The 15,968-nt window shown below is 32.3% G+C and overlaps 1 protein-coding gene across 1 annotated transcript in view; it reads left to right on the top strand.

Moving 5' to 3' along the window:
- Positions 1-15,968, top strand: part of DNAH14 (dynein axonemal heavy chain 14) — a 361,979-nt gene that overhangs the window by 128,297 nt on the left and 217,714 nt on the right. The window contains exons 24-28 of the mRNA XM_031968698.1: positions 686-807; positions 3,334-3,505; positions 5,858-5,962; positions 6,049-6,167; positions 8,657-8,731. Of these exons, the coding sequence (XP_031824558.1) occupies positions 686-807; positions 3,334-3,505; positions 5,858-5,962; positions 6,049-6,167; positions 8,657-8,731 (593 nt within the window). The remainder of the gene's footprint in view (positions 1-685; positions 808-3,333; positions 3,506-5,857; positions 5,963-6,048; positions 6,168-8,656; positions 8,732-15,968) is intronic.

The following is a 15,968-nucleotide window of genomic DNA, read 5'->3' as shown; positions in this document are numbered from 1 at the left end:
TTATGTGAAACTTAAATGTAGCATTTGATTTGAGTTCCTGTTCCTGAAGCTAACAGCTAAAGAAGTGGCTGTTGCTAAGAAAACCAAATGCAGAGAATCAGGCAAAATATATTAATTTTAAAGGAACTGGATTAACATCTAGCAGCTTCATTTGGAGAATAATATTTAGGAAAATTAGGGAGGAAAATTAGGAGTTAACAGTAATGGAAGCAAGAGAGGCAAGAAATAACAGAGTACATTTCTGAAGTTACTGGATTGGATCTTAAAGGCCCAATGTAGCAGAGGGGAAAGAATGAGGGTAGTGGGATAACTTCATGAGCTTCTGTTCTCATTCTTTCCTTCTCTCTGTCTCTCTTTGTCTCTGTCTTTCTCCCTCACTCCATTTTTCTCTTTCTCTCCTTCTTTCTTTCTCTGCCCTTCCTCATTCCCATATGAAATTTCTATAACTGTGATTTGTTTTTTGTTGATGTTATCAACAAATTCTAAAATTGGACAAGTAAAATGTTTCATACTGTTCTTTATTAAATTAAAAAGTAAAATGATTTTTAAAAAAAATTTCATGACCATTGATTCTTCCTCTATGACCTCCAGAAAAATTCTTGCCAATTTTAAGTGTTCTATTTCTTAAAAAAGAATATTAGTTATTTAAATTTCATTTTATTATAAAATGTTATTTCTAATGCAGGCTCTTGCAGATGATTGGCATCAGAAGTTGGATCTCTTCTCTCACACTTTAGATGACTGGATGACATGTCAGAGAAACTGGCTTTATCTTGAACCCATTTTTTTTGCTCCTGAAATACAAAGGTATCCAAATTTAAAAAAAGATCATTACTGGAAAATGTATGTTAATTATTTCTCCTATTTTCTATATTTTTACCATATTAATTTTCTTAAATTGACTACATTAAGATTATTTTGGGCTATAGATTCAAAATATTACTTGATAAATCAAGTCAACAAACATTTATTAAGTGCTTATTATGTGCCAGGCACTAAACTAGGCTGTGGGGCTAAAAAAAAAAAGGCAAAAAACAGTCCCTACCTAGTCCAATGGGAGGAGACAATATGCAAAATATACATAGAGTAAAATGGAGGCAATCCAGAGGGGAGGCATTAGCATTGAGTTAGATATGAAAAGACTTCTAAAAGTGTTATTTTAGCTGAAACTTCCAAGTTAGACAGGAGACCGAGAGGGGGAGGGGAGCCACTAAAAAGATACAGGATCAGGAGGTAGATTGTCCTTCAGGAGGAACAACAAGGAGATCTATGTCACTGGATTGTAGTATACAGAATGGAGAAAAGTGTGAGAAGACAGAAACGATAGGAAGAGACCAAGCTGCAAAAACCTTTAAAAACCAAAAAAAAAAAAAAAAAGCATTGCTAAAAATTTTTAAAAAGGAACAATTCCAAATATCATTTCCAGAGGGGCTTACTTTTCAATTAGTAGATAAAAATGTAAGGAAAATAAGAAAGTTACAATTGCTTCATTTTGTTTCCCATACTATAAGGCTACTAAAACAGTTCTGAACTGTCCTATTGACCAGTGATATGACCATCATCATATCAAGTCATATTGTACTTAAGAGAATCATATTTCTCTAGACTGGACTTTCTTTAGCTATGAACAAAACATCTAGCCAATCAAAAAGCATTTATTAGGTACTTTCTATGAGACTCATACTGGCTAAGGCACTGTAGATGCAGACAAAAACAAAAACAACAACTGCATTCAAAGAGTATGTATTCTGATGGGGGAAACAATGTATATAAATATTGACTACATATGTATATATATGGTAAATAATACAAGAAAGGCACTGGGGTCTGAGTTTTGAAAGAAGTCAGAAATTATATGAGGCAGGGAGAATTCCAGTTATAGAGGAAAATTGGTAGAAAGATAGTGAGAATGGAAATGGAATGTTCTTTCTATTAAATACTGATTAAGCCAATCCACCTGGATTGAAGGAAGTGATGTTTAAGAAGACTATTAAGCTACAAAGGGTTCAAATTGTCAAAATCTTTTTAAGTTCCAAAGAAAAGTTTATATAATCCCAGTGGTCCTACAGAGCCACTGAAGATCATTGAATGAGGAGTTAACACAGTGAGACATATACTTTAGGAAAATATTTTGGCAGTTGAGTGGTCAGAGTTGGAGTAGAGTTACCAAATAAAGTATTATAATAGTCCAGGCAAGAGGTGATAAAGGCAGTGGCTATGTGAGTAGAAAGAAGGGAAAGTGATGTAGAGATAGAAATGGTAAGTGGATATGTGGGTCAATAGGAATGAAAAGCCCAACATGACACTGAAATTGTCAGTCTGAGAAGCTAGAAATATGGTGGTGTCTTAAACTATAATAGGGAATTCTGGAAGACGGATGGATTTGGGAGGAAAAAATACTGGATTTTATTTTGGACATGTTAAGTTGGAGATGCCTAAGGGAGATGTGGTTCAAAATATCTGATAGACACTTAGTGGTGTGGAATTAGAGCTCAGGAAAAAGAATCTTCTTCCTGTTCAATCATTTTCATTTGTGTCTGACTCTTCGTGACCCCATTTGGGCTTTTCTTGGCAAAGATACTGAAGTGGCTTGCCATTTCTTTCTCCAGCTCATTTTACACATGAGGAAACTAAGGCAAACTGGGTTAAGTGACTTTCTCAGGGTCATACAGATACTGAGTCTGAGTCCAGATTTGAATTCACGAAGATGAGTCTCCCTGAACCCAAAGCTGACACTCTATCTACTATGTCACCTCAGTCCCCCCAGGAAAGAAAAAGGGTAAAATGTTGTGAAAATTATAATAGCTATGGTGTTAGGTGATGGTTCCTATAGTGATAGTTTTAGCAGTATTATGAATGACATCTTGAAACTTTTAGTCCAGAGAAAAAAATTAAAGAGCTCACTCATGACTCAAGTCTCAATCAATGACAATAATATCATTGTTCTCTGTCGATGATTGACATTCCAGTGACAAAGAAATACTTCTAGAATTTCAAGTAATATGAAGTCTATTTTCCTAAAATAAAAGAATTGTGAGGCAGTAGCTATCCATTTTATGTTATTATTTTTCTTTTAAAAATTAGATATAAATAGCATGCTGGAAAGAGTCAAAAATCTTTAACAAAACTCCTGTGACTTTAAATAGTATAGAATATCAGAAATATTTTAAAGGACAATCTGTAATAAATTGACAGCACTTTAAATATGATGTACAAATCCACTTTGATAACTTTAATAAATATTTCTTGGCATATGATTATTTTATATTAAGAATTGAGATAGTACTTTAAAAAATTAAAGTCATCTCAAGATTTTTGTTTCTATTTATAAAGACAGCTTTCAACAGAAGCAAGGCTTTTTGCTAAAGTGACTTCTATGTGGAAAGAAATAACATCAAAAGTAAACAATAAACCTGATGCTTTGAGAAGAGTCATATCAGTAGGAATCATTGAAATGTTGCAGAGTAGCTCTCTGTATCTTGAAAAAATAAAGAAAAGTCTTGAGGTAAAAAATCATTTTGTCATAAAGAATCTTTTAATTCAGTAAGTATAACACATGGGCCATTTCATTTGGAAAAATTGCAACACGGTATACAATATAATACCATTAGTACTAATCTCATATGGTGGGGGGAAAATTGCACAAAGCATTATATTGAAATTTGTTCAGTTAATGATTCTGTTCCTCTGGAACTTGATGGCAATATGTTATAAAGAGTGTGGTTCAGCAGAACAGTTTCTTTTGAAAGTATTATTGTTTATTCTTTTCTTTTCTTTTCTTTTCTTTTTTATTTCTTAGCCTTTTGTTTACAGGTTATATGTATGAGTAACTTTACAGCATTAACAATTGCCAAACCTCTTGTTCCAATTTTTCCCCTCTTACTCCCTACCCCCTCCCCCAGATGGCAGGATGACCAGTAGATGTTAAATATATTAAAATATAAATTAGATACACAATAAGTATTCATGACCAAACCATTATTTTGCTGTACAAATAGAATCAGACTCTGAAATATTGTACAATGTTTATTCTTAACATAGTGACTATCAAAAAAAATTCCAAATCCAAATATGTAAACAAAAATAGAGCTGAAAAATGAAATTTTAAACTCCATTATTTACAATTTATTTTAAAATGTAAATTAATTTTGATAAGATTAGCAAAAGTTTTGCTTTCAGAATTTTTCAATTTTTAAAAATTTTGTTATCTTTACCATTATTGACGATATCATAGTCAATGTCTAACTTTGCTTTCTTTCATTTATATTTATATATATATATATATATAATTTATACTCTTCACATTATCACTTAGAATAGTGTAATAATATTCCAATATATGAACATACCATAATTGTTCAGCCATTCCTCAATAGACACTGATTATTTTAAAGCACTGCTATTTATAAATAATGTTTCTATGAATATTTTATATAGATCAGGATTTTTTGCCTTTCAAAAACATTATTGAGATAGTAAAATCAAAAAGTATAAACATTATCACTCTTACTATATAATGCTATAATGTTTTCCAAATTATTATTACAATTCACAAATCCATGACAGACATATACTAATGTCTCCACAGTCCAAACAACACTAAATTTTATTTTCACCTGTCTTTGTAATTTTATTGGTCATGAGCAGGCACCTCATAGTTGGTTTAATTATTATTTTTCTGTTCAATAATTCTAATCAGATTTTCTGGTTATTGATAATTTGTACATTATTTCTCATTTGTACATTTCCTTTTGAGAAATGTCTTTTCATTTAATTTGACCACTTAGATATTGTAGAGGTAAGGGAATTCAGTCACTCCCACGCTCCCTAAATTTGAGTGTATGCTGGACTCTGATAAAAATGAGTATATGGTAAGGACTCTGGATATAGTGATTATCAGAATAAAAAACATTCAGATAAGAAGAAGTCACATAAGATAAAGAAAAGTTGGAAAAGTTCTGGGCATATATATTCTTGAAAAGATTAAAACTTCTCTGGAAAAGAAACTTAAGATAACTAAAATAATAAAGTGATACCTGACAACAAAATAGAAGATGCAAGGTGACTCATTAACCTTAACCTGGGCACAGTTTACCACATAAGCGGTAAAAAGAATCTTAAAGATGAATCTACCTCTCCAAGGTATCCTTATTGTTTCCTTTGGAAAAGTTCAAAAGGAAAAAATTGAAGATTGATGGGCATACCTAGGAACATGGCAAAAATGGTCTATGTAGTAGGTTTGTGGATACTGCCACAATGCAGTATTTTGATGATGATTAATGATAAGATGTTTAGAAAATGCACCTAAGCCAACAGTTATAAAACATTTTTAAGATTTACTAAATATAGGGGCAGCTAAATGGCACACTAGGTAAAGCACAGGCCCTGGAGTCAGGAGGATCAAATTCAAGTTCAGCCTCAAACATTTAATACTTACTAGCTGTATGACTCTGGTCAAGGCACTTAATCCCAATTGTCTGCCTGGAAGCAAAAAAAAAATTTTTTTCAAAATATAGTATGTACATTATTCAGCACATTTCTCTCACAATAACCTTGTAAAGTGAAAACTATAGATATTCTGAGAGGTTAAGTGATTTGCCCACAGTTACATGGCCAGTTAATGTCAGAGACAGGATCTGAACTTGAATTTCTTCTACACTACAAAATCTCCACTATTTCTACTATAAGATACTATTTCAAAAGAAAATGTCATTTCAGAATGGTGCTGGAATGTATACTTTACCTCCTCCTGTGACTCTGATGTTATGCATGTCTATTGTGTATCATGTAAAATATATGATATTTTTATATCAGTGTTTGGGTTCTCATTCATATTTGTCTATGTTTTCTGGGACAGGAATATCTTGAAGTGAAGAGAATGATTTTTCCAAGATTTTACTTTCTCAGTAATGCTGAACTCATTGAAATTCTGTCTGAAAGCAAAAATCCTGAAGCTATCCAGGTAATATTTTATTACTGTGCTTATGAATATTCTTTCTTGATCATGTCAAAACTTTGATGCTATTTAACTATGTTTTTTGCTTGCAGCCTCATCTTATGAAATGTTTTGAGAATATAAGACATTTGTTTATATGGAGAAAAGAATCAGGTCCTCCTCTGGTCACATTGCTCATATCAGCGGAAGGTGAAACACTCCTTCTGTCAAAGTATGGTATATATTTAATGTTTAATCTTTAGATATAGCAAAATCTTAATATTAGAGAATGTTTTGGGATTTCTGATCATACATTAAAAGGGCTTGGCTAAAGTGTAAGTTTATTTAGCAAACCCTTTATTCATAGAAGAGTAGGAACAAGACATTTCTGTGTTCTAGTAAAATCTTTAAAAATGGTTCTTCTCTTTACCTCTCCTCTTCTTAAAAAACCTGTGCTCCTCTATCTTCCTACCTTTAGAGGTTTCAAGTTTTCACTATAACACATGCAAATTGGTTCCTCATACAGTTAATAACTGTGGGTCAGAAATGAACATTGTATATTTGTGGAAGATGTACATATTATTTAATATATTAAGATGTACCTTATTGTATCTCTAATTCCATAAATGCCAGCCTCCCTTATCTTTCTGTAACTCTACTACTGAATCATAAATAATGCAGATTAAGAGAAAAAAGTAAGATAGGTATATGTTTAAGACAATTAAGAAACAAGCTTTGGAAATGATTTAAAATAATACCTCACCATACAAATAACTTAAGATAATAATGTGTTTTTATAATCATAAACAAGTGAGTCAGCAAAAACTTGACCAATTTAATTAGGAGTTAATACTTTTAAATGTTTACTACAATACCCAGCAATAGGTGCTATGTAAATGCTTATTTCCTTCTTCCTTTTATTTACCAACTTGAGAGAGTTGGCAGCTAAAGGCAACATCATTTTAAATGTTAACTGACTTGAAAAATCTTCCAGATAAGAATGATGGAAACTTATGGTGGAGAATTATCATTTTCTCAGACAGCAAGAAGCAGTGGAGGGAAAAAAAACAATTTAAGGAATGTATCTTAAGAGCCCCAACAAAGCAAAGTGGTTCAGAGAGTCTTTAAGGATGAGACTCGAAGACCAATAGAGACAAATTTTGCCACACGGATATCAAAATCATATAAGATTCCTTGAAAGATATTACAAGAGAAAGGAATTTGCTTAAAGATCCTTTGTTCAATCTCAAATCTGTCATAAAGGAGAGAAACATACACTTCTAAAGTTGTTTGCCACTATCATGAAATATTTTCAACACAGGGTCCAACTACAAATGGGTTTCCATATAAAAAGTGAGGTCTTATGCTCAAATTGTCATATAATATTGTGCTGCCTACATCAAGCTACAGAACATTGCCAATTCCTCTAAATGAAAATAATTCAAAGGAATTTGATTCATTTATCTACACAGGAAAAATTAAGTATAAGAAAATGTTTATTATCCAACTGGGATATATAGTTTGGGATTAACAATCCACAGAGCGTGTGTGTGTGTGTGTGTGTGTGTGTGTGTGTGTGTGTACCTCAGACAAATACCAAACATGGACAATATTCTGGGCTCAGAATTTATTAGTAAGTGGGGAAGATGGTCTTTAGACCATCCCCAAAGGGGGAGTGACTGTGGCCATACCCCTGAAAAATTGTATGTAAACAGAATTATATTATAAACATATTGAGCATATTTACTGTGTAAAGGAACTCTGCGTTTTAAAAAAATGAAGAATCAATTTGTAATGTTAATAAACACCTCCAACTAATACTCATTTTAAAAGGATAGTTCTTTAAAGACTAGAGTTTTAAAAGTAAATCAATAATTAGCTGGTTGCTATTGCTAGATACTTTGTGAGGCATTGGGGATACATAGATTAAAATGAAAGTTTCTGCCTCAGAGAACGTATATTATATATATATATATATGTATATATATATATATATATATATATATATATATATATATATTTAAGTTCATGCCAAATATACACAAAATAAACACCAGTAAATTTTTTTTGGGGGGATATACTAGCTGCTAGTAGGAATCCAATAAGGTATCAGATGATGTTTCAGGTGAGTTTTAAGAAAACCAGATTCTGAGACTGATATCCCAGGTATTGGGGACAACTATTGTGAAGGGCATTTGTATCATGATTAAGTTGCTCCCAGAGAGGTTTAGGTTGGTGGAACTCTCACACTTAGGAGTGCCAAGCTACAGCAATAGCAACCTGCATTGCTTGCATGTCTGCGGTAAATTCAGCATTAATATGGTGAGTCCTCAAGAAAGGAAGTTTCCCATTCCTATAAGGACAACCTTGCCTATAAGAACAACCAAATTGGCTCAGATCAAGAAAAAAAAAAAAGAACCAGTCAAAACACCCATGCTGATCAGTAAGAGATCAGGTCAGGCTCCTACTGTTTCAGCTTGGGTGAGATGGGAACATTCAGTCTTTAAAACCCGTAATTACACATTTTGATGGGCTATAGATAGAGTATTTAATGATAATATATGTAAGTTCATATGATAATATAGGTTTTTCTTCTCTTTAACCCATAGCTATAATCAAAGAAATACGTAGGAAATTAATATAATTGTAATTTTAATGAAGCATTTTAGCATATATCACTAAGTAATTTTTAATAACCTTTTTTTTTAAACAAACTTATAGGAAAGTTCATGTAAAAAATTTTGTAGAACAATGGTTGGTAAATGTGGAGAAGAGCATGTTTGATACAGTGAAAATGTAAGTATATCTTTAAAAATTACAAACTAGAATCTCAGTTTAGGTAGCAATTCAATTTCTATTAAGCTGTGATTATATATTGAATATAAAAATTTAGAAATTATGTGGTCTCCAAATTCAAGGAATTTGCAGACTAAGAGATAAGAAAACTAATAAACATAGTAAAAAGGATAAATTGTGGTGCAAAGAGAGAATAAAAAATATTCTTAAAATTTTGAGTTAGGAGGAATCACTTTCAGTTAGGAAGATCCAGATTAGGTTTCTATGGAGTAGAGAATAAAGTAGGAGCAGAAATATTAAGTTATATAAATATGTAAAAAAGAAAAACAAGCTGGAATGATAAAAACCACTATAGGAAAAAAATATGAGAATGAAAAATTTAAACCCTTAATTTATTGTGTTTGTAAGAAATTTACATGCAACTAATAGATTTTTTTTGGCTCATTTTGTGGTAGAAAAAGAATTTTAATTATATATGTGCATATATACATACATAAAACTATGAATACATGTACATATGTATGATATGAAAAGGGGGGAAAAGGCTCCCTGAGCTGGACTTTGAATCACTCAGCTTTCAAAAGGCAGATATGAGGACAAAGGATATTCCAGACAAGGACTTTTTGTGAATGCACAGAAACTACAGGAAATGGAATGAGTCAATAAATTGTCAACAGTCAAATATGTTTAGAAAATAGAGTGTAGGGAAGAAAATTTTTATAAAATAAGCCTACTAGTTAGTGGAAGTCAGATTATAGAGAAGACAATATTGCCAGATTGTGTATTTTATTCTATACTGGAAATAGGGAGCTACTGATGCTTTTTGAAGCATACTAAGGCCTGTATATTACATTTATTACATTACATTTTATTTTATTAATTTAATATTTGGGCAAAAAATAAAAGATGCTAGAAACTAGAAGCCAGGAGACAAATTCTAAAACTTTTAGAACAGTCCAGGTAGTCAATAATGAGTCCCTGAGTTAGCACCTGAACAATTCAATAATCTATTGTTCTTTCAGAAATTTCCAGACAGCCACCATAAGAATTCCCTATGCAGTACAGCTTCCATATAATATGGTCATACAGAAAACTGGCTATTCTTATCATTTAAGATTTCATAAGATTTTGTATACTGTTAGATTTTGATAAAATTGAAAACTTGCCTTAATTCTAATGGTCAATTGTTGCATCAAGATTCTTTTGAAACAGAAAAATTTGAAGACATTTTCCTTCACTTTTACCCCACAAAATTTCCTCTAATCTCTAGCAGTTCTTTTTACATCCTAAATACTTGACAGCTACAGTTTTGCTGAGGATTCTTTTTTTACCTAACTTGATATTCTGTCTTTTCTAACTTACTATGTGGTACACATTGGGCTTTGCTTTGCTTTGTTTACATCATTAGTGAAAAATTATCATTAAAAAAAAAAAAAAGATCTTAACCTCCTCTACTGTTCCTTCTTCCCAGTTTCATTTGACTACCTATTAGCCTACTTGCAATACCACCAATCAGCATGATGCTCAATAATCCTCTTAATTCTTTCATTCTTTGTGAGTTTTGGCTCACTCCAAACTTCATTCCTGCTAGGACCTCTCAAGGGCTTTCCTGGGGGTAGGAACTGTTCACAATTGTGCACTATGTCCCTAGCTGTGTGCTCTCTATTTATACAAATTAGTCACTGCTGATGCTATTAATTCTTAATTATGATATATTTATTAACAGAAGGGAAAATGACATTAAGTATAACATAGCGTCACATAACAGTCTACCCATCAATATGAGCCATGTTCTCCCACCAAAGTGTTCAGTGGAAAATGGACACATATAAACAAAGCTAGTAGTAAGACACATAAATATGGAAATCCTTGTGTACTGGACAATTTACAGCTCTTAAGTGCAGGTCTTGATTTCCATAATCTCTTTATGGAATCATTATAATCTTTCAGTGAAGCAGCAACTGTAAGCCTAGGATTTTCAATTTCCAAATCACCTTTCTTAGCTAGATACTTAAGTGGTACAGTGGAAGAGCACATGACACAGGAAGATGTGAGGACTTCCTGATTATATGATTCTGGGCAAGTCATTTTATCTCTAGCTGCCTATTTTATCTATAAAATGAGGATAACAATAGCATATATATTTTACAGGATTGTTGTAAGGATAAAATGAAATACTATTTGAAAAGAGCTTTGCAAACATTTTTATAATTTTTTTTTATTTTTATATATTGCTATTTTTATTATATCATTATATTTCAGTGAAAACAATTCCCTTAAAGCAGAGAACTACAAAGCAATTCAGATTTGCTCTTTGAACTCCTCTGAGGAATATTCCCCTCTAAAATCAGAAAGGGTAAAAGCATCTGAAGGTTTCCCATATCTAAAGTTGTAGATGTACTAAAGAATACAGACAAGCTCAGTCAGATAATTTTTTCTTAGCAGGAAAATACTGCTTTCTCCAAGGAACTCCCAGTAGATACAAGGCTTTCTTCCCATTAGAATAGGTCCCAGATTGCAATTGAGATTAGGCATTTTCAGTCAGCTCCCAAGCTGTAGCTACCACTAGCATATCACTACAAAGAATAAACCTGCCAACCAAAGGACCCAAGATGAAGAAAACTTAATTATAGATCTCAAGTCCCCAGGCTTGCACAGCAATGCAGAGCCTATAAGTCTATTTATGGCAATTGTGTTGCCTTTGCCCCGAATCTGGCCACCATGGCCAATCTAGGCATCCACCCCCAACCCTTCCTGGTACAACTGGAGGGAGGATGAAAAATTGGACACAAGATGTTGTGGGGAAGATTTTGAGGAAACAGGAGAAAAGAAATTCATTTGGTAGGAATGGTGGAATTCATTTCTATGTCAATTTTTTCATGAAAATTTACCTTACTGGAACATAGAATCAGATGTCTTTCCTCTTGATAGTCAAAATCTCCCACCTGGAAGGGAGAGTGCAAGCAGGAGGAAAGCTGAAAAAGAATCATTTGGAAATTCCACTAGAACCATTGATATAACTTAGTTAGAGAACACAAAGAAAAAAATCATAAAACAATAATGTCAAGGATGTTTCAATTCTGCAGCTATCCTCATAATGAAACAATAACTATGGAGAATAGGGATATCCAGAAATCTTCAATGGAAATTGGCTTTAATGTAAAGGCTCTTCATTTTGAAATACTCATTATCAGATGCTCCCATTGACAAACAACTGGAATACAACCACAAATGTCAGGAGGCAGCAAGATGCACAGTGGACAGAATACTGACTCTGGAATTAGGAGGACCTGAGTTCAAGTTCAGCTTTAGACACTTAACACACACTAAATGTGTGACCCTGGACATGTCATTTAACCCCAATTGCCTCACACACGAAAACCCCACAAAATAAAACAACAGATGTCATTACATGTCTGCTGCCCTTATGCTAATGGAGACTTGCAAAGATAAAAGCTAGCCTCAGAGAAACATTCAGCTATAGAAATCATCAATGGAGAAGCTTAACTGCTTCAAAATGAAATGTGAAATCTGGGAACGGTGGCACTGTGAGAAAATCTAATTGATGAAAGGCTGGACCATTGCCAGTTGTCTTGATCTTTATCTTGCCACTGGATTTTGATGACTGGAGAAGAGTGAGACTACCCTGCTCTGCCTCTTTTAAATCCAATTCATGCCACCTCAAAACATCACCCTCAAGATATCCTTGGTCCTTTTTGAGAACAAAGAATAAACAACAACAAAGAGTTCTGCATGAGATCTTTACACACAGAGAAGGACTTCCAGGATAGGTTTAACTTTTTTCAAATCTATTTCTTACACATTCCTCATTATTACTGCAGTATTTATTTAAGCTTATGCATCCCGTAGAAGCTGTGCATATTTGTGGAAAGTAGTGAATCAGATTTTAAAAGACTGTTTTAAAACTGGCTTTACTATGTTATGCATATGTTATATGTAGTTACCATCTGGGACCCTGTCAATTTGAGTGGATATTAAGGAATGCTTCTCCTCTTTTCTCTTTTTCCTCCTTCTCTTTCTTCCTTCTCTTCCTTTTCCTTCTCTTTTTTCCCTTCTTCCTCTCCCTGTTTTTCTTCTTCCTCCTCCTTTGCTTTTTCCTTCTCTCTTCCTCTCCAAATGTGCCCCTCCTCATATGTAGCAATTATTTCCATAAGAATGTAAAATGTTTTTGCTTTTTTTCTTTTATAGTATTATATTTTTCCAAATACATGCAAAGATAGTTCTTCAGTATTCACCTTTGCAAAACTTTGTGTTTCAAAATTTCCTCCCTTTTCCCCTAGACAGCAAGCAATCCAATATAGAGTAAACGTACAGTTCTTCTAAACATATTTCAAAGTTTATCATGCTACACAAGAAAAATAAGGACAGAAGGGAAAAAACATGAGAAAGGAAAGAATAAGCAGACAACAGCAACAAAAATGTGCTTTGATACATATTGTTTCCATAGTTCTCTCTGGATGTGGATGATTCTTTCCAGCACAAATCTATTGGAATTGCCTTAAATCACCTCAATGTTGAAAAGGGCGAGTCCATCACAGTTGATCATCACATAATCTTGTTGTTGCTATATACAATGTTTCCTTGGTTCCACTCCCTTCACCAAGCAGCAGTTCATATAAATCTTCTCAGGCTTTTCTGAAATTAGCCAGCTTGTCATTTCTTATAGAACAATAATGTGGAATGTAATTCTTATTTGCTTAAATTTTGGAAGTTTTGGAAGTTTTTATGATGATACCAGATTATATATATTTTTATTACCAAGAAACATATAATTGAATAAACCAAATTATAAAGACTGTTGTTGTGACTACTTAGCAGTGTAATTACATCAAACATCAAAAAATTGGATAATTGATTTAAAAATAAAATTAAACTAACATAAAGATCTTGAGAATAAACAGAAACCATTGTAAAAGACGAATTTTTGGTTTCTAGATCAAGTAAAATATCCCAAATATGTATGAACATATATTTCAAGATGAAGAAAAGGAACTAATAGCTCATTATGCAAAGACAACTATAATTCCCAAGAAAGGATAGAACCATAGAAGGATATTCCTAAATGGTTTTTAAAAAGAAATAAGAATTTTTGAAGCATTTATTGCCTACATAGTAGCAATAATTAACAGAATAGAAAACAAATTTTAATCTATAGTAGCAGATTTCACTAAAGAAACAAAAAAGGCTATGACTGATCAGGACTGCAAATATATTGAAGTAAAAGACAGTCTGAAAGAAAAGATGTAAAAAAAATACAATTAAAAGAAAATATGATCTCCATATAAGCAAAATCTATTGCTTGTAAAAACAGAAGATTGAGGGACAACTTAATGATTATGGGTATTTCAGAAGAACATAGTAAGACCAAAAACTTAAAAACCATACAACAACTTCTAAAACCAGAAAATTTTCCCAAATTGCCAATTGAAAAAATCCAGATTGCCTCCGGGAAAGAAAAAGCCTGTGCTACAATCTCTAAGCTACATAGTAATAACATTGAACAATTCTGTTGAAAAAAGGAACAAATTCTACAAGCAGGGAGGAAAAAACCCTTACACCATACTCATGTTCTTAATTGATATAACCTTAATACCTAAGATCATGTAACAAAAATTTAGAAAATGTATTTCTAACCAAAAAAGTGATCCAGGTGATTGCCAACAATAAAAAAAATACTTTTAATTACTTGAAACTGAAAAAAAAAAAAAAAAAAAAAAAAAACTTGTGCACAAACAAAAGTAATGCACCTAAGATAAGGTGATAAGCTTTCAAATAAGAAAACCATACCATATTTCTCTGATAAGGGTTTGGTATCCAAGATATATAAACAAGAAATATGCAGAAATAGATGGATAGAGGTACAGGTATAGATATGATATAACTAAAAAGTATTTCCAATAAATAAATGGTCAAAGAATATAAATAAATAATTCTCCAAAAATTGCAAACTTTCACAGCCTGAAACTTATATCCTGAAAGAATACTCTAAATATTAATAACAGAAAAAATACATATCAAAACAACTGTGAAATTTTACCTCATATCCTGAAAACTAACAAAGATGACCAAAAAAATGAGAAGAGGTGATGTTGGAGTAGCTGGCGAAAAATAAGAGTCATTAGTGCATTACTGGTAGAAGTGTTGACCACTTTAGAAGGCAAATTAGAATTAGACAAATAAAATGATTAAAATGTCCATATCCTTTGTCCCAGAGATTCCATTATTAGTCTTATACCTCAACAAGAGTAATAAGAAGAAAGTTTACATATATACTATGTTTCTGGTAGCAAGGAATGGAAACAAATTAGGTATCCATTGAATGGGGAATGACTAAACAAATTGTAATACATGAATATAATGGAATATTACTGAACTGGAAAAAATGATAAATGTGATGAATACAGAGAAGCATAATAAAGTCAATCTGAAATGATGCAGATTAAAGAAGACTTGAGGAAAAAGTAACATGTAGTAATTACAACAATAAATGGAGTAGTAACACAATCATAAACTAATATTTCAAAAATTATAAATAAAAAGCATAGCTTGCAGGAAAAAAGTATGAGAAAATATTCTCACCCCACCCTTTTGCAGAAGTGGGAGGTCCACAAGTGTGTACTGCACAGACTTACAGATTTTTCAACGTATTGATCAGTTATGCTGATCTTGTCTTTTAAAAAATATTATTTGTTATACTCTCTTGACAGGGAAGAGGGAGAGATACAGAACAAAATTATAATAATATAGAAAAAATATGTCAATAGACATTTTTAAAAAGAATAACATTGCTTTATTTTGCTCTTTTAAAAATTATATTAGCCTTTATCATTTATAAAGGACTATAAGGGAAGAAATGTCTGGAATAACTAATTGTAGCATTTTGGATGCCCTGACTTGGGAAAAACTCTTCATAAAACTCAGGAAAGAAAGAGAGGAAGGAAGGAAGGGAAGAAAAAAGAGAGGTAGGGAAGACAGAAAGAGAGGGAGAGGAAGAGAGAGAGGGTGGGAGAGAGAGAGGACCTGCTGTTTATCCATCTATCTTCACTAGCTATCATCCCATATTTCTCTTCCTTTTTGTGGTTAAAAAAAAAAAAAAAACTTTGAAAAAAAGTTTATAATTGATGCCTTGAGTTTCTTCCTTTATTTTCTTCCTAATTTTTTTTATGATTTGTTTTCTTATTAAAATATACAATGAAAACTTCTGTCCAAAGGTATC

Source organism: Sarcophilus harrisii, chromosome 4 (genome assembly GCF_902635505.1).
Source record: "Sarcophilus harrisii chromosome 4, mSarHar1.11, whole genome shotgun sequence".
Taxonomy (NCBI): Eukaryota; Metazoa; Chordata; class Mammalia; order Dasyuromorphia; family Dasyuridae; genus Sarcophilus; species Sarcophilus harrisii.
Note: the sequence above shows the minus strand (reverse complement) of the source record. Positions and strands in the feature narration are given on the sequence as shown.